The 19,490-nt window shown below is 33.7% G+C and overlaps 1 protein-coding gene across 2 annotated transcripts in view; it reads right to left on the reverse strand.

Annotated features, from left to right (window-relative positions):
* Positions 1 to 18,523, reverse strand: part of LOC128207152 (HHIP-like protein 1) — a 35,833-nt gene extending 17,310 nt beyond the window's left edge. For both annotated transcript variants that reach the window (XM_052909928.1, XM_052909929.1), the window contains exons 1-7: positions 17,394 to 18,523; positions 9,490 to 9,575; positions 8,190 to 8,374; positions 4,291 to 4,428; positions 3,942 to 4,080; positions 2,626 to 2,768; positions 939 to 1,020 (exon numbers count right to left, since the gene is read on the reverse strand). In XM_052909928.1, the coding sequence (XP_052765888.1) occupies positions 939 to 1,020; positions 2,626 to 2,768; positions 3,942 to 4,080; positions 4,291 to 4,428; positions 8,190 to 8,374; positions 9,490 to 9,575; positions 17,394 to 18,440 (1,820 nt within the window). In that variant the 5' untranslated portion in view covers positions 18,441 to 18,523. The remainder of the gene's footprint in view (positions 1 to 938; positions 1,021 to 2,625; positions 2,769 to 3,941; positions 4,081 to 4,290; positions 4,429 to 8,189; positions 8,375 to 9,489; positions 9,576 to 17,393) is intronic.
* Between the last annotated feature and the right edge of the window lie 967 nt (positions 18,524 to 19,490).

Below are 19,490 nucleotides of genomic sequence, written 5' to 3' on the forward strand. Positions count from 1 at the left end.
CATAAACTCTTCCTTTATACCTGATTTGGTCAAAATATGTGGACCCTGACTAAAGATATTCAGATTCAACTGTTTTCCTAATTTTAGTAACAGTGACCTTGACCCTAGGGACCCCAAACGCAATCCCATGAAAGGTATCCATAAACTCTTCCTATAGACCAAGTTTAGTCAAGTTATGTCAACCCTAACAAAAGTTATTTAGTTTTTCTATTTTTAGTAACAGTGACCTTGACCTTGACTCTAGGGACCCTTAATGCAATCCCATGAAAGGTATCCATAAACTCTTCCTATAGACCAAGTTTAGTCAAGATATGTCTACCCTAACTAAAGTAATTCAATTTCAAACGTTTTTCTATTTTTAGCAACAGTGACCTTGACCTTGAACCTAGGGACCCCAAACACAATCCCATAAAAGGTCTCCATAAACTCTTCCTATAGACCAAGTTAAGTCAAGATATGTCATCCCTAACTAAAGTTAATCAGTTTCAACCGTTTTTCAATTTTTAGTAACAGTGACCTTGACCTTGACCCTAGGGACCCCAAATGCAATCCCATGATAGGTCAATATAAACTCTTCCTATAGACCAAGTTCAGTCAATGTATGTCATCCCTAACTAAAGTTATTCAGTTTCAACTATTTTTCTATTTTTAGTTACAGTGACCTTGACCTTGACCCTAGGGACCCCAAACACAATCCCATGAAAGGTACCCCAAAACTCTTTCTATAGACCAAGTTTGGTCAAGATATGTCAACCCTTACTAAAGTTATTCAGTTTCATAGGTGAGTTTGATGCCGGCCGCCCGGCCGAACATTAACGTTCGTCATTCTAATAATCAGGTTTCACTATGTGAAAACCTGGTTAATAAAAGATAAGAAGTACAGCATTCTATCAACAATGAGGACACGAAAAACAACTTTACCACTGCAATAAGCTTACCTGATGGGGTCGACAATCTTGTAAACAGTTCCGGCACGAACAGTTGTGGAGGCATAGTCGGTTGACAGCATGTACACCTCCCCTGAAATGGTAAAAAATATTTATATTAAAGATGCACTCATACTCCCAAATAAGATGTACATGTACCACAATTAATACAGTTGTTTTAATTTACCGAAAAGGAATTAATTAATATCGAAAATAATGGTTCTAATGAAGGATACTTTGTCTAATTGGAAAGAAAGGTGCAGAAAACACAGTATTTCTACCTTATGCGATGATAGATGATCACTGTAAATCATTTAGGACCCACCAGTCATTTAATACCTGAGTGTGCATTTACAGCTATTAAATACACTGTTACAATCTTGTTATCAGTAATTAATATTTTCCATAAATGCATTATTTAGTAAGTAGTTAAAAAAGCCTTATCACTCAAAATTAATGTCTGTTATACATGTGTATTTGTTGATTTTAAATATGAGTGTCACTTTAAACAACTTTTTTTTGATAGGTTTAATACAACATGAACTTTACCACAATGCAAATTTGATGAATACAATCAAAGGAGCCTATAAAATCATCAAAAATATAAGTACCTACAGAACGTATTACAACATCTTAGTCAAAATGCAGAAAACTGCAGATATGGTAGCATATACACATGTACTTCCACTGAATTAAAAACTTTTAGATTAAGATTGAGATTGTTTCAGTGAAATACTAGGTGGAAAGCATTTAAGCATAAGCAAAAATAATATGTTTGGTTAAGGTTACATCTTGGCCAAAAACAGGTTTGGTAGGAAGAATATTTTTTTCATTTTTGTTTTTTTGTTAGGCTTTATGCTAGAACTTTATTGTCATCATTGGGGAAGGGCGTAAATGAAGTATGCAGTATCAAACTTTTTAAACTACCTGTAGATATTAAAATACACAAAAAAAGACAAAAAAACTGACAGACTTTAAAACCGCAGGGTGGGTCGTTATTTCGTAGGCAGCCTCAGGTCAGGCAACCAAAACTAGAAGTGTTTTTTAAGGCCATATCTTAAATAGAGGGAGGCGTTTAAACATTTGATGTAAAAACACTTAGATAGTATGTAAAACGATGTTATCACAGGTGTTGTTATTACGACTTATACAACAACAACCCTGTAAATAGCTCTCAGCCAATCAAGTGCCTGCCATTCACCATGAAGCAACTTCAAATTTTGTAGCAGATGGCAAAAACATTTTTTCGGACATGCACATTTCAAGACTAAAATGGAAGTTAATATATTAAGAAATGAAGGCTTATATACTAAAGATCATTTATGACAAAATTTAGATAAATCTGTTCCGTAATTCTATTGTAAATTGTGTTACACCTCTGACAATTCAAGTTTAAAGCACACTGAAAGAGTAGCCATTTTTCTGATTCTCTCCCTTCAAAACATCTTTCCCAATTTCCTTTCAGGCTCGTTTCTGGATCCCCCACTCGTGCCCTTTGGTCAGATTTATATAATTATGCCTATCTTCCAAACTTCCAAACAAAGTATACATATAATCCTTATATACCAATTTTATAGACCTACCATCCTCATCCTTGCTGATATGATGCTGGTATAAAAGTTTGTCATCAGCAGTGGTTACAGATATCAGAAACACCCAATTTAAGTTCTTTAGAATCCAAATAACATTTTATACCCACCCTCCTCATCCTCGCCAAATGATATGATGCTGGTGGCGTAGTCGTTGACGAGAGGGGGTACACAGACATTCGAAGCACACATCTTCAGTTCCTTGTTTGTCCACGTGTCATTGTTGGCATGGTGGAGAAGACGGAAAAGACGCCTGAAAAATTCATGGTCTCAGTGTCAACTTATTAATATAAAAGAAGTTGTTAAGCACTTCTTGTGCTTGATATTTTACATCAAATTCATTCATAAGCATTTATTATTTGGACTTTTTTCTTCTTAATTTCCATACATTTGTATCCCATATTTTCTTGCAGTAGGTCAAATGGTCACAGTAAAGGTCACCTGAGGACAACATTGATATTTGTTTTCAAAATTGTACACATGGTCCAAATTTCAGTGCTGTAGCTTAAAACGAAAGAAAGTAGGTCAACAGGACACAGTTTAGGTCATCAGGGGACAACATTGATATTTACTATCAAATCTGTAGAGAAGGTGTAAATTTCATTGCTACAGCTTCAAAAATAAGAAAGCAGGTAAAAAGGTCACAGTGAAGGTCATCAGAGGACAACATTGATATTTATTATCAAAACTGTAGACAAGGTCCAAATTCCATTGCTGTAGCTTCAAAAATAAGAAAGTAGGTCAAAAGGTCACAGTCAAGGTCATCTAAGCACAACATTAATGTGTTTGCAAAATTGTACTCATGGTCAAAAGTGGGCCAGGATAGCTAATAAATAAATGAGTTTTTAATTTTTTAAGCTGTCTGACTATAACAAACATGAATGAGTCCATTAATGCTGTGTTTTTTATACAAATGTGCCACACCTATGACACAGACAATTTCTGCACGATTATGCAGGCATATAATTAAGTTTCTCTGTAGGTTTCCTGTCCGTAAAAACAACAGATGATTGAAAAGGCAGAAGAGGTTTAATGAATTAATTAGTGTCAAAGAAATTGATGATTGAAAAACCAGTCTGTATCTGTTAAAAACATTAACCAGTATCAAACGCACTGACTGCCTGTTTGTAATGAAAATAACAGACTATGCAATCACTTTCGTACAAAACAGAAATTTTGGAAATATTTATATTTTCTCCTATTTTATCACTGCTATTCCTTACTCGTCAAATAAATCTATACAAACCCTTTAGTTCGGCCAAAAAGTAATTTTCAATAATTTCTTGAAAAAGAATTTGAAAAAGACCTTTTGGTCTAAACATCAATAAAGTTATTTTTTTAAACCAACATCAAACGTTTCTTTTCGCATTATACATTAAATTTTCAATCTAGATTCAATCAACTAAAAACACTTAAAACCACATACCCACTCATAAAATCCCCATATATGTAGTAGCCCTGGAGATTTGGGCTTTGGCAACCGCGATAAAAATGGCCCCCGGTCACAGACTTTCCAAAGGAATGTGGATAATCCCAGATGGGGGCTGTCACATTTCCTCCTGATGCTGAAATGTAGCAAAAGGAATAACTGATATTAATAAAACACATGTATAATTTAACACCATGTTCTTGTTTCAATATATATTGTTTCAAATATTAATTTCCAGTACACATCTTATCTCTTATTCAATCTTAAATAAGCTCTCCAATAACTGCAATTATTTCAGAAATATTAACTTATTTAGGTTTAGAATAATGAAACAAGCACTACCTACCATATTTACATGCAGAGCAGTAAGGGGCTGTACCCTCCATTTTCTTCCACCCATAGTTAGCTCCCTTCTCTATCAAATCAATTTCTTCTCTGGCACTCTGCCCAACATCTCCGCAAACAATGCGACCTTTTCCAAATTCTGCAAAAAATAGTTTCTTTTATTCCCATATAACTGGCATAATAAATATAAGCACAGTGACTTATTTCTGTCCTGTTGCCAAGGGAAATAACTCAACAATATTACAACAAGGTCTGGTTAGCCTGTGGTTGGCGCACTCGCTTTTCACAAAAGCAACCTGAATTTCATTTCTGGCCTGGGTGCAAGTAAGTTTGCTTGGTGGTCACCAAGCCTGACAAATGGGTTTTCTCCTGGTTCTCTGATTTTCACAATATCACAAGACCACACTCTTGCGCAACATCATACCGACAAGAGTTACTAAGAGCATAAGTTGATATACTTTCTTCACAATACTTGTAAAATATATCAAGATGAAACTAAACTACAACAACTACAACAACAACTAGAGCTGTCACAGGAGTGACGAATACCCCCAAATGCCGCCTGGACACAGGAAAGGCAAACCATTCCTTTGAAAAGAGGTCATAATTCCAAGGTTACTGCACACTGCATCTTCTTTTATCATGCATGTATTGTTTTGTTTAAATCTGTTGAGTAATTTAGAAGTTACACTACTGACAAGAAAAACTAGCATTTCATGAGTTATCGTCCAGAAACCGTTTTTCTATTTTTAGTAACAGTGACCTTGACCTTGGCCCCACCAGCCCCAATATAGAACTTGACCTTTATCTTCTGATGTTACACCTCTGTACCAAAAATTGTTGAAATCTGTCTAGCCTTTCATGAGTTATCGTCCGTAAACCATGAAAACCGACAGACCAACCGACAGACCGACCGACAAGCTCACTCCTATATACCCCCTCAAAGTTTGTTTGTGGGGGTATAAAAAGGCCCACATGCCATGACAAATATTTTATGATTAACCTAGACAGTTTTTGGTAAAAAAATAATAACCCATGTTGTATTTGCTTGTTAATTAAAATAGAGTCATTATAGTAAAGATACTTAAAAGAGCTTACACAATTCTTCAGATCTCAAGATTCATGTGTGGTTGGTGGTGGGGGAGAAGGGGTGAGGCTGTTTTATCAATAATCCTAGGAGAAATTTTGTACCTAAGAGACACCATCTACATGTATACTGAAGCTGTACTGATATTGCCAATCTTCTTCAATACCGGTTCCGCATCTACAATGTACCATATCGATAGAGAACAAAATCACCCCTCGTAATCTTGATAAAAAGGCCCTCAGTAAACTATATAGGTCAAATGCTAAATACCTGTTTTGACCTTATCAAAGAAAAACATGAATAGAAAGTTCATCAATTACGGTTTCATATCTCTAGAAATTAGTGCCTCATCAAGTTTTATCACCATTTCATCATAAAAGAGGTGCTTGAAGCTGTGAAATATCTGATTAATTTCTGGAACAAGGTAGAACTATTTACTTCTTAGATTCTATTGACATCTAAATTGATTGTAAGATCATGCATGCTAAGCTTTGATGAACTCTTCTGTTTGAAATAAGATTTATTCCAGATAACTTTGTACAGCTCTGCTTAAGTTAACACAACTTTTTTTAAGTAAACACCTTATTTTAGGTCACCAGCTCAAAATACACATAACTTCATAAATCATAATAATTTGATCTAGTTGCATAGCATGAAAAATATAAATAAAATATCATTTACACAAATAGAGCAGGTACTTACATGTTTATCATATCAACAAATGCTAATCAACTTACATAGCTAATTTTGATATAGTATCATCTTTTTTGGAACCAATCAAAGTGTAATAAGGTAAGTGCATCAGACTCATTCAGTAATCTTTGATTAGAGATTATATTTACCAGGTTTTAATGATAAGAAAATAGAACAAAGATCAAATTGATATTCCACATGTTTTTTGCCATTTTATCTTTAGAAACAGGTTAATTATCCAAGTCAATTAGGTTATAAAATCAAGTTCATAAAGGGAAAACCTGAGGGGTGTTGTAATGAATGATGATGATTGTTTAGAGAATATTTGCTGCGCCATCAAATATTATGAAAGTATTGCTTCCTGTGATCAGCAAGTGGAATTTATTTTGATCTTACATCAAAACTCAACAAATTTTCTTTGTCTTTCTTAATGACAAATTTATTGTTATTTGGAAAATCACATGTCAGGGAAGCATTTAAAGTCATGATGTCATTTAAAAGATTCAACACAGCATTATAAGTGAATGCTCAATAACACTTAGAATTCATACCTCTCCCTGCCGTAAAAAATAACGTAAGTGAAAATTATATGATATTTCATCGAAAAGCATGTGAAATAATTTCTTAAACAAGATGCAAAGTTTTATTCTGTCAGGTAGTTAACTTTTAAGTAAAGACAAGAAAATCGAAAAAGAATTATCTATCTTAAATGAAATATTTGATAACCTTTAGTATGCATTAAATGTTTATCTTTATTCAAAACAGTGAGCCTTGGGTCCTTCAAAATGACTTAACCTTATAAAATAAAGTGACAATGTGGATTATATGCTAATAAATATTTTGATTCATTAAGCACTACTTTGATGATGGGTATTCTACTCTAGATTCAATTGTAGGAAGGAACATCTTATCAGTGATCAAATTGATGATTGGTAAATCCATTAGTAACATTATTATCAATCTTAAAGCAAACTGTTTTATTGGGAATGTTCAACACAGACAGTTTAAATTTTTAAATAACACTTTCAATATAGTTAGTGACTCACAGCCAATTCTATAAAAAAAACAGCTATTTTTAGGTTTGGTTAAAAGTAGTCGAAATGTTCAATGATTGGTCATTATTTATCCAATAATCCGTTAACCAATTAAAATGCTTGCATATTCAAACTAATAAAAAGATTACCTGCGGATAATTGATCCAGTTTAATACAATTGGCCCCATAACAAAATGTTTAACACAAGTTGATATTAAAATACTTAGTTATAGCGTCTTTGTTAAAATGGCTGCAATATGATTAAAAAAAGTGAGAATTTAATTAGCTGTGCATTCTTAATATCTCATTTAAAGACAAAAGATAAAAATAAAGTTGTCAAAATTGTAAATCTGTGAGAATCCAGCTTAAATGCATACTGTTAAGTGAAAGGGGGAGACAATTCAATGACTGAAGCTAGGATTATGGTTCTTGGCCACTGCACTTGTCCATATTGCCCTCTGTCTATGTTTGAAGTTTTATTAAAACTCATCAGTAGTTTTGAAGTGTTTCTCTAGACAAGGGTAGGATGGATGGACACAAGGTCGGACAGACAAAAAATGAACTATAAAAAGGCCAAAGAAAATTTATTTTGTGGTTCAAGGTTACATCTTGTCCAAAAAAAGGTAGGGTAGGTAGGTGGATTTCTTATAAGGCTTTGTTAGAATTTTATTGTCATAATTGGGAATTGGTGCAAAAGTAATTTTCAGGTTAAGCTTCTTAAACTTCATAGTAAAACACATGCACAAAAAACTGATCTTTTTAACCAATTGAGTACAAAAAACAGTCACGTAGACACCTTTTTATAAGGTAGGGGTGGGTAACTCAAACAAGAAGTTTTTTGTTTTATTTCTTGTTAGTTAAAACCTGTTGGCTCTATATCTCTTAGCTTGATTTCTTCATTGGCTCGAAACTTGATGAAAAGTACTGATTTTTTTAAACTCTTTATACTATATGTAAGAATTCCCATTTGGTTCAGTAATTGTGTGGCTGAAAGTATTTTGGCCTGTAAGCCTCGAATATCGAGCCAGCGGACTTTGAATATACAAGTACAAAATCTTGAATTCTAATAAAAAAAAACAAACTTACTAGTGATAGGGTCCCCTCGGTCTTTTCCACACCTCCAAATGTTTCGGACACCGTATGCATAAACTTCAGGCAAAGCCCTTATGTCGTTGACGAACGGATTGTCTGGTGGAATGCTGTACTCTGTACGTCTAACATAGTCTACATTGTCCACATCTATACGCAGTACTTTCCCGAGCAGAGAATTCCTGAAAAGTTATGAAAGCGTTGCTGTGTGTTATGTCTAAATCTACCAAATTAGAGAGTGTTTCTTTTGTTTTCTCCTTTATTGGAATTGTAACAAAGGGGTGGCACTTAAAGGTCCAGTTACTTGCATGCATGTACCCATAAATTGAAGGCTTTTCATTTATACCAAATGCCAGTTATTCAGCGTTGTCCTTGACAATGAGGTACAAATCAGTAATGTCACTCACTACCTTCATGATTGAAATTATTCAAATGTGCTGAAGCAATCATTGTACAATTTCCATAACTTGGTTCGAGTGTCCCGTATAACTTATTTCTTGGTTCGAGTGTCCCGTATAACTTATTTCTTGGTTCGAGTGTCCCGTATTACTTATTTCTTGGTTCGAGTGTCCCGTATTACTTATTTCTTGGTTTGAGTGTCCCGTATTATTTATTTCTTGGTTTGAGTGTCCCGTATTACTTATTTCTTGGTTCGAGTGTCCCGTATTACTTATTTCTTGGTTCGAGTGCCCCGTATTACTTATTTCTTGGTTCGAGTGTCCCGTATAACTTATTTCTTGGTTTGAGTGTCCCGTATTACTTATTTCTGGTTTGAGTGTCCCGTATTTCTTATTTCTTGGTTCCAGTGTCCTTGGTATTTCTTATCTCTACAATAAATCTGTTTGGTGAGACTAAGCAGTACTGTTTCACCATAGAAACTTCAGGTTATTCAAATGTCTTAGAATGAAGCCTCATTGTCTGATACATTTTCATCGCAAATCCTGATGCAGGAATTGTGTATCGAATGACTGGCAGTAGCTAGGCAACATTTAAAACCCTGCAAAATTCTTAATGATTAAGCCTTGGTACTTAATAATTTAATGACTGCCTTTTACAATTTCATTTGCTAAAACGTATGCTTTTTTTTTTTCATCATGAAGTCAAAAAGTCATCGAAATTAGTATTTTGGATGTGAAGCATGAATATGAATGTTATTACTGCTTGCCATAACATTTTTGAACAAGCCCTGATGCACAAAAGCCAGAACTTGAGCAAGAGCGGAAAGCATTTTACCAGTGCAGGCATTACGCTAATTTTGACTACTAATAAGACTGATGGATTTTTTATAGATACATACAAGTCTTGGCCGGAGTTGAGCGGATCTCCAGCCATCCCTCCGTCCCCGATAAACAAATACATGTACCCATCGTCTCCAAACAAAATCTGAAATAATTCATTACCATTTTTTAATTAAAAACATAAAAGATCACACTCCTCAGTCCTGGAGGAAATTTAATGATACTGTTGGACACACATATGACATCCACAATAGGCCATTTGCACAGGAAAGATTTTAGCCAGATTTTGCACTGATCATAAATTGCTACAAGGATTACCCGGTATCAATTTCTACATAGTTTGAATTTCGATTTTCATTGTTTAAATTATGAAGATTATTTTCCTTTCATAAAAAGGCATGAGGTTTTTCTATGTAAATTGAAACATTAATCAATCATTCATGATAAATATTATGTTATAATTAATGATAAATAAACACAAACATATTGACAAATATTTTGTAAACGTGACATAACTTAATTAACAAAATATAAACAAAACCTAAAACGTGCATTTTTGAACATTAACCTATACCTACCCTTTACCTTCATGATTATTGGATTGAATTTCCCCCATGCGTGTTTCTTTAAGGTAAACCATCCATCATTAGGATGCAAAGATGAGTTAGCGCATTTAGATACAATATATTGACATTTAGATTATTACTATGTTAAATTTACATTGATTTAATATAATATATTTTTTTGCATAGATTTTTGTATAACATCATTTCAATAATGATGGTGCTATTAATTGCACCAGTCAATTTTCACCAATAGGGGGGGACTTTTACTTTCAGTCCAGCCAATCCCAGATAAAAAACCCACCCTGCAGGGACAAACTGCTAGTAAAATCCACACCAAATACCTCCGCACGCCGGGGACATCCTAGGTAAGGCCCATTTCCAGCTATTTTCAGTGCGAAAACAAAACCACCGCTTTCCCTGGTATACCCCTAGACCTGGGGCGGGGGGGGGGGCTTGGTTACAATTGACTGGTGCACTATGATATGATATATCTAAGGGAGGTAATAAATAAAAATTGTGCAATGATTACGTAGCAATTCTATTTATTTGTTTCTTTAAAATAACATAATGCCTATATGATACGAAGCTCTGGGTGAAAACATTACAAGTATTTGAAACAAAAAAATACATACTTCAAAGAAGCAATTGTTAGTATAAATATGACATTGTATTGCATGGATAACCTTAAATAATTTTAAAGAAGAACACAGACGTAATCTGATATGGTTTTGATATTATTATAAACATGTATTAAACTGCTTTTAATATGGACAAGTACGTGACTAGAACATTATTACTGCCACATCATGATATTGAAAGCTTTAAATAGTTTGAGTTTCATAATGTAAGAGGGTGGTTTTGCATAATAGATGAGAAAAATAGATACGGTAAAAAATTAGAACATAAACTTAACGATCTGGTATTCCATATATGCAACTTACTAGATTGAACTTTAATTTAAGATAAGAAACTAAGTGTTTTGATTGGCCTGTATATTTAGCTGACCAATCCTGTGAAAGGAACCCTTGAGGCAAGGAAAAGGGTAAGATCAATATTGAATACTGGCCCTCAGATGTTCAACCTATCAGGTATGCATGCAGGATTCATATAGTATGGAGCAAAACAGGGTTCACTGCCCCTCCCCCCAGGGCAGGAACAGAAGCCGACCAGCACCCCCTACACATGACGGGCCTCATCTCAGTGCCAATTTATTGAAAGTTTTGAGGGGCTGGGCAGAAATAGGGTACGAGAGCAATCACAATTCAAGCATTAAGCATGAAATGAACGCATGACTTAATAATGAAATCATAATCACAATGGCACAATTTTGAAATACACATTTATAGTCAGGTGCAAAATCTTAATTTATTGTTCACGGTTAGTGGTCTTAACTGCTATAAATAACATAAATATCTTTAACAAAAAGGGTACTCTGTATATATGAAAATAGTTTATTTGAAAATATGAAGCACAAAAGTGTAGAGTTGGCTTGAATTTACATTATTTATAAAAGGAAAGCTATTTACGGTACTCAAGATCGTTCTTATCCTAAGTTTTATTATTGGAAATATATAGGCTTATTGCCTAGGCCTAAAAAAAATGTTTGGTTAGGGTTACATCCTTTTCAAAAATAGGTATGGTAGGTAGGCTTTTTATTTTTTTTTTATTTTTTTTTATTAGGATTTATATAAGAATGTCATTTTCATCATTGGATAATGGTGTAAAAGTTATCTTCTGTATAAGCATTTAAGGTTTAAACTACATATTGAAAAGCAATAAAATATGTACAATATGATAATAAAATGAAAGCCTTTATCTGTAATTATTCAACATTCTAATGAATTGTGTGATGTAAAGATTTGGGGATTATTGAATTTGGAAATCATTTTTCATCACATTCAGATAATTAACTGTCATGATTTATTGCAATTGATATCCAAACTTACACAGAATGATATTTTCAGCTATTTAAGATCCTTTGAAAGGGAAAAGAAATTTATATTTAATAATTTCCTCATTTGCTTGAGACAGGAAAACATGATCTATAACTGTAAAATATCCCAATGTATTATGTAAAGGGGTTATTTTTCTCAAAATGGTATATTTCGCGACGCAAATTTTCCTAATATTTCTAAGGTCTTTTTCCCAGATATGGGCAAAAAAGGCCTGCCCTAGCCAAACCAATTTATTGGGCCCTATAACAAACCTTGAATAAAGACCTGTAGAGGTATACATTGAATTTTATTATGCATCCCAAGCTTACTGTAAATCTTCAGAACATCATCAAAATAAAGTATTACACACTTGAGACACTTGACTTTGTACTTTGAACTGAGAATAGCTGGTTAAGTTTTTTGTACTTAATGGTTTCGGCCTACTGATACAAATTCAGCAACTTTTTGAAAACCCTGTGAGGCCACAAAATTATAATAAACAAATCCATCATCAAATTATTACAAGCCTGAATATAGCCCAAGCTTGTAAAAAAGCCATTGTTTTGTATTCAGTCAACGCATGAGGCTTTGCTTTAAATCATATATTTTAAGGCTTTTTGTAACCCAGTAATCTTGATAACTTCAAAATAAATCTGTGATAATTTCTGTTCAATGAGAGGATTTCTGTATTGAAGTACACAATGAACAGATACAAATGTAAATTTGAAATGTGACAGTTTAGAAAATAATAGAATGATGAAACTTTTTTCTATAAATATTCTAGCATGTCAATAAGTTTTAATAGCATATTTGAACTTTGTCGACTGATCACCCTCCGAGGGCCTTAAATTCGAACCCCGAGGAACGCGGACAGTCGATAAATTCATTGTGTTGCCCGCGATAGAGAAAATCCACGAAGGGAAATGGAAAGTTGGTCTTACTCGTTGAGTGTTCTATACGTTCGAAGGTGTTGTTGTTGTTTTTAGTCTACAAATAAACTCCGATAATGAAACGTTATAACTAATAGAATGGCGGTAATAAACCATTATAATATACAATCTATATAAATGTCTATATCCACGAAGGGAAAGTGGGTCTTACTCCTTAAAAGTAGTCTGTGCATTGGAAGTGTTGTTTTCTTTTTTGTCTACAAATAAACTCCCATAATGAAACATTTACAAATAGAATGGCAGTGATTAATTAACCATTATATAACTACTGTGCTGATAATTAAGAAAGCTTTCCCCTTATACTGGGTGCTGTTATTGAACAGAGTCGTTGACAACGTGGTACAAAATTGCATGATCACCCCAACCAATACTTCTGATTCAATAATTCATATTATACTTTTTCGCTAAAGGGCTCATGTATAATCTAAATATAACTCAGGTGTAGCGGGTACCATAACTATAACAATTATAATCTATATAAATGTCTACTACAAACAGTTGAATATTTGCATTAATTACCAGTATCCATTTCTTTAACAATTCCACTCTTACTAAAGAAGTTATAATAATAAATTATGCATGTGGAGCTTTCTAAGTGTTTATGTTTATTTGCAGTTTCTAAAACCAAATATTGATTTTTTTGCAGCGTTTTTCACAGTCTTGTTTGCAATATATATATATCAACTATTGTCAATGAGCAATGGTTGATTTTTATTTCTCAAAGGCTCAGAATATACATCATTAATTATACATGTAACTGTTCTAAGCATAGACACGTATTGACAAATGAATGTACAAGTTCGTAAACCAATAATTACAAAGCTGACTTGGATCACGTCTGCCAAAGTTAATGAATGAGTGCAACCATGTTACGTCGTAAGTAATTATCCACGTCAATGCTATAATTAGTAAATTGATAAACGACAAATTGTTTTTTGCTTGACATGGTTAGCTGACATAGGACATTTGATTTTGCAAAATCATTACAACGCACATCATGAGTCTAACAGTTAAAGGGACTCGTTCATGTTTTATATAGTCAGATATCATTTTTTATATTATGAGTAAAAAATGGAAAACAATGATTTTTTAAAACATTAAAAAACAATAAAACATTATCAAAAGTTTAAATTACAGCTTCACAGTCAGTGCACAGTATTGTTAATAATTATTTAAACTGTGACAGAAATTCTTTGTTTAAATTAATTTTGTTAAGGGTTAATCTTCATAATTATAGTTTTAAATCAGTATCTCTCAGGTGTTTGCTAAAAAAATGTACGCAATATAACTCAATTTCGAGAAAGGTGAAAAAAATGTTGCCAACATATAAGCGAGCAAGTCCCTTTAAAGTGAACCTGAATTTACGCTTTGTTCAGGATCCTGCTAGTTCTATCCAGTTATTATGATTGTTTTTAGCTTTGATGACTAATAAATGTTTAACAAATTGGGACTGAATTTGATGTCATGGAATATGTTTATTTTTGTACTTACATGACAAGATTTACTCTTGAGGGCAAATTCCCCCCCCCCCCCCCCCCCCCGTTGGCAAATTTACTTCAGAAGCATATAATATGTACATATAAACGCTATATCAAGCCTTTCCTATGTTGCAATTATATGACAAGAAATACATGCTTTGGTAAATTATACCCTTCGGGAGAAATAAGCCAAAAGTCTGGGGGTGGGGAAAATTTGCCCCCATGGGTATTTCTTGTCATATAATTATAACATAAGACTAGATTTGTAAAACAATTGGTGGACCTCAGTTTAATTAACTTTAATTAAATCACAATTGAATATTATACTGACATCATGTGCATATAATTATTTATATTTAATCGTTTAAAAACAAGCCAATCAGAGCCAACCATGCACTCCATTCTGGTTATTTGCTACATGATTGTATCAAATAATTTAATAGGCTAAATGATCTTTAAGGATACTTGTTAGTCATAACATTGCTAGGTTCAAATTCATGTATAACAAATTAATCAAACTTATTCATATGGTCACTGTTGCTCTATAGGAATAATTTAGTTTAATTTATAATACATGAACAATAACCTACATGTACATGTATCCAATCATTTCACTTAATAAATCTCAAGTGTAAATCAATTAATGTCAATACTAACATCAGCTTCTTTTCCTACGGCATAACTATAAAGATCCTCATGAAACTTTAACTGCCAATGATTTTAACATAGTGTTAACTGGCCACATTTATATTTGAATCATTGTTAACAGATCAGTGTGTGTGCTTTTTTTAGAATTTTGGGAATGGGGCCAGGGCAATTCTGATTGGGATCGATGCCTCATTTTGACTTGCATGGCAATTAACAAGAATGATTTAAAACTGCACTCCTACAGAGTTTTACAACTTTTTTTTATTTTTTGTCTTGGAATGAGCCAATTTTTTGCGTAAATATCTATTATCATGTGATGCTGCTGGCAAAAGATCAGATTCCAGACTTTTATATTACCTTTCTATAATTAATGTTTAATGATAGTGTTTTATCCAGGAATTAAACAGGGCAGGCTGGGCCAAAAAAAGGGCAGGGTGGTCCAAAATAGGGGCATGGTGCTTTCTTAAATGGGAAAACAGTGCGCACAATATTAGCTTTGTATTGTTGTAAAACAACCATGTACCTTATCAAAGTACATGCATGTTCATGCACACATTGCAGTACTTAATATCACTATCCCTACAGAATTCTTATTTCGTGATCATTTTCACTTCAGACACTTTCTTTACCATCTCGGGTTGTTGTCACCAATCGTTAAATTAATGGCTGAAAGGGTTAATAATACTTTAAGAAAAATGATAAACCATCAATTTTGAACATAAACATGAAAACCTGTGATCTGATTTTTTAGTCAGCAGTCTTATTTCACTGGTTTCCATGCAATTTTTCAAAAAATGGCTCGTTCCAAGACAACAACAAAAGTTGTCGAAACATTCAATTTCATGAGAGTGGCAGATTTAAAAAAATATAAAACAGGAAAACTGAAAAAATGTGATAATGGTTTAAGAATGCAAAATCACCTCCATTATACATAACCAATTTCAGTCCATTTGGTACCTTTTTAATTGACAAAGACATTCAAAATTGGTAATTTGATTATAACATTTAAGAAAGTGTTTTTAGCATTTGGGGTTGAAATTTTCAGGACAAAAACAACAACACTGCATTATTTTTTAAGAGTGTGGACAGTAGCATGATAAAAATAATATATTAGTTTTGAGAATGGGTACTTAGGCCTAAAAAAAAAAATATTGGTTAGGGTTACATCCTTTTCAAAAATAGGTAGGGTAGGTAGGCTTTTTTTATTTTTTTTTATTAGGCTTTATATAAGAATATCATTTTCATCATTGGATAATGGTGTTAAAGTTATAAAGTTATCTTCTGTATAAGCATTTAAGGTTTAAACTACATATTGAAAAGCAACTAATTTTTTTTTTAGTTTTTTTTTTTTTCAAACTGACTATAAAAACGGTAGGGTCCGCGCCTATTCCGTAGGTAGGGTCGGGTAACCCGAACCGAATGTATTTTTTTTTTAGGCCTTACAAGTAGGATAAACTGTATATGCAGTGGGTTATTTCCATTTTTTGTGAATGGGGCCTTTAGACTTGTAAAAATAGAAATAAAATGCCTAAAATAGTGAATTAACCATACAATGCAGTAGTGAGTTTATTTCAAACAAAAAAGCAAAGCCTCATCTGATTTAATTTTTGGGGAATTGTGACATTTGAGTTGAATTTTTGGGAAAAACATGAACTTTTAGGAATTGCGAATTTCAACCCATTATTCAGTTGAAAACACCACAGTATCCTCTAGTAATGCTAGCACAGGGCTTCATTATGGCAGGGACAGTCATTTTCCTGATGTCGACCTTTTTTATGCCAGATAAAAAAAAAATCACCAGAAATGTATGCACATTATCACTAGGTAAGGCAAACCATAATGATAGGTGCATGATTTTTTTTTTGAGATTTGTATTTATAGAAGGGAGACATACACTGTACAGCATAGTTGACGCACCAATATCACAAAAATTCTTGTCATATCTCAAATTCAAGCTCAACTCATTTTTCCACATTTATATATACAGTATATAAATTTGCTACTGTTTAACTCATTTTAAAAACACAATCTCTTGTGGATTCATGTTTTTCTTTTTCAGTAACATCATTGCTCAATATTCGTAAGAATATTACTTTTATTTCTAAAGCACAATTTGACCAAATATTGTTTTCAACATAATCTATAAGATAATGAGCTTTAAGAATGAGTAAACGAAATCATATAAACTTTTGAATCATGTTATGCAGCTATGAGGTTAAATGAGTTGAGATTGAGAAATGACTCAATAACTTTTGTGATATTGGGGCCAGGTGTCTGCAAAACCGGGCCATAGTTTGTTCAGGTGAAAATGCCTTAAATTGATAAACAAAGCATAGAGGTGTTTTTGCAATAAAGCTTAATAACATTAAAAAAATGTCTGTGATTACCTCTCCCCCATTATGGTTCCAATATGGTTCATAGACCTCCAAGATGACTCTGCTGTAACTGGAGTTAACACTGTTAGGATTGTCATCCCGAACCTTAAATTCTTCAATCCTTATTTTATGGTCTGCTCCGCTCTGAATCTGTTCATAATCACTTATGTGAGTTGAATAATAAATGTAAAATAACCCATTATTGATATAGTTTGGATGAAATGCCATTCCAAGCATTCCTCTTTCATCGCCCTTAGAGCTTGTTGTTTTGATATCGTATGTTATATCTAAGAATGGTTCCTCCAATACACGACCATCTGGGTACATTATATGCACCAGCCCTATCTGTTCGCCAACAAACATTCTTTTAGAACTGTCATTTGCATGCTTCAGAAAAATAGGATTTCTATAAAAAACTGTACTCATAGGCTCCAAACATAAACATCCTTCTTGAGTTACTTTTTCAATCGTAATGTTCCCATTAAGTATTGGGTTTGTTAGAAGCTCCGGAAAGCAATAGTCATTATCAATCAACTTGGTGCCATTTGTACAAAATTCCATCTGACTTGATAAAGCTTCGGTTAATCTCAAAGCTTCTTCCATATAGCCGCTACCAGCCTCATCCATGTAATATTTCACAAAATCTTTGCATTTTTGATAGAAAGTGCTGCAGTAGTTTTTACATAGACCAGGAAAGGCTCTCGGTTTAACGACAATATCTTTGGTGGTTTGTTCGGCATCAAAAATATGAGCAGCATAAGGAGAGCATTCTTGACAGACAAAAGTTTTGGCATACTCTGAGCAATCAGTCCAAACCTGCTGGTTTTCCGGAGGAATAAGTTGTTGTATTCTATCATATCTTTCTTTCAGTTGCACATCGTCTTGACTAGTACAGCATCCATAGTCCTGATACTGCGAGCAAAATGTTAAACCTGTCCCTTTAAAAGGTGGTCTAGAATCCAAACATTGAGGATGGCATTTTATCTTAGCGACTATCAAAACCAAGAACAACAATCCAGAACACCAGATAACATTTAATTTTCTGCACGCGCGTCCCATGTTGACGGATTGCGTGTTATATAAACACTGACACACACAAACACCAGCTTTCTAAATTATAAGCCTACATCGCAAGACTTGACTTGCAGTGAACCGAATCACTGACAGCAAGCTAGCAGCCAATAGCAGCAGCCAATAAGTACAGCAGCCAATAAGGGACTTAGCAGCCAATAAGTACTTTTACCACGAAACACGAAATGTGAAAGGAATCTACTATTTTCCAGCAGCCAATAAAAACTGGCAACCACACAACAACAATGTTTCAAAGAAAATATCATTAACGCAAATGGTTTATATAAATAAAACACGATGAAACATAATCAAAAAGAACCAGTACGAACAAAAGTAAACCATAGAATTAATATGTACTACAGTACTCAGTAGAGGCTACCCGCGGCTAAATAGTATCCGGGATAACCAGCTAATATGTTGATAACACATGGGGAATAATTTAAATTGGATTTATTTTTGGCCCCAGATAACATAAACATTTAAAATATTACATCAGCTTTTTAAAATATTATTACTGGCACAGTTTACCCCCTTTCCCCAAATAAATACTGTACTTTATAATATTTGGTATTTGGTTTTGAATCCGAAACACCCGCTATATTAAGTAAAAATATGTATAATATGAATAGCGTTCTCGTAAAATTTGGTATCAAAATATTTAACCAACGTTCTTCAATCGTTTTACTATGAGTTGCATTCTGGTTGTTTAGTCAGTATTTATATAAGAGCAATGCGATTGTTTACCCTAGCAATCAAGTAAAATCCTGTCCGCGAGCACGGTTTAATCTACTTCTTCTATTCTATTTGTACCACAAATACCTAAACATCTCGGTTTTGCCGAATTACGGCGATTTGCCGCGTGCATTTATACGGAATTAAGTCGTACGCAGAAACAGCAGTAACAGCAGATGATTGCGGTGATGACGCGCACCACCGCGTTGGCTGCCGTGGAATATATCGTTGCGATATTCCGCGATGACGCATTCTCTCCCGCGGTGGCAACGCGTTTTTTTGAAAGAAAAAATCCCGCTTTGTTGA

Source organism: Mya arenaria, chromosome 11 (genome assembly GCF_026914265.1).
Source record: "Mya arenaria isolate MELC-2E11 chromosome 11, ASM2691426v1".
Taxonomy (NCBI): Eukaryota; Metazoa; Mollusca; class Bivalvia; order Myida; family Myidae; genus Mya; species Mya arenaria.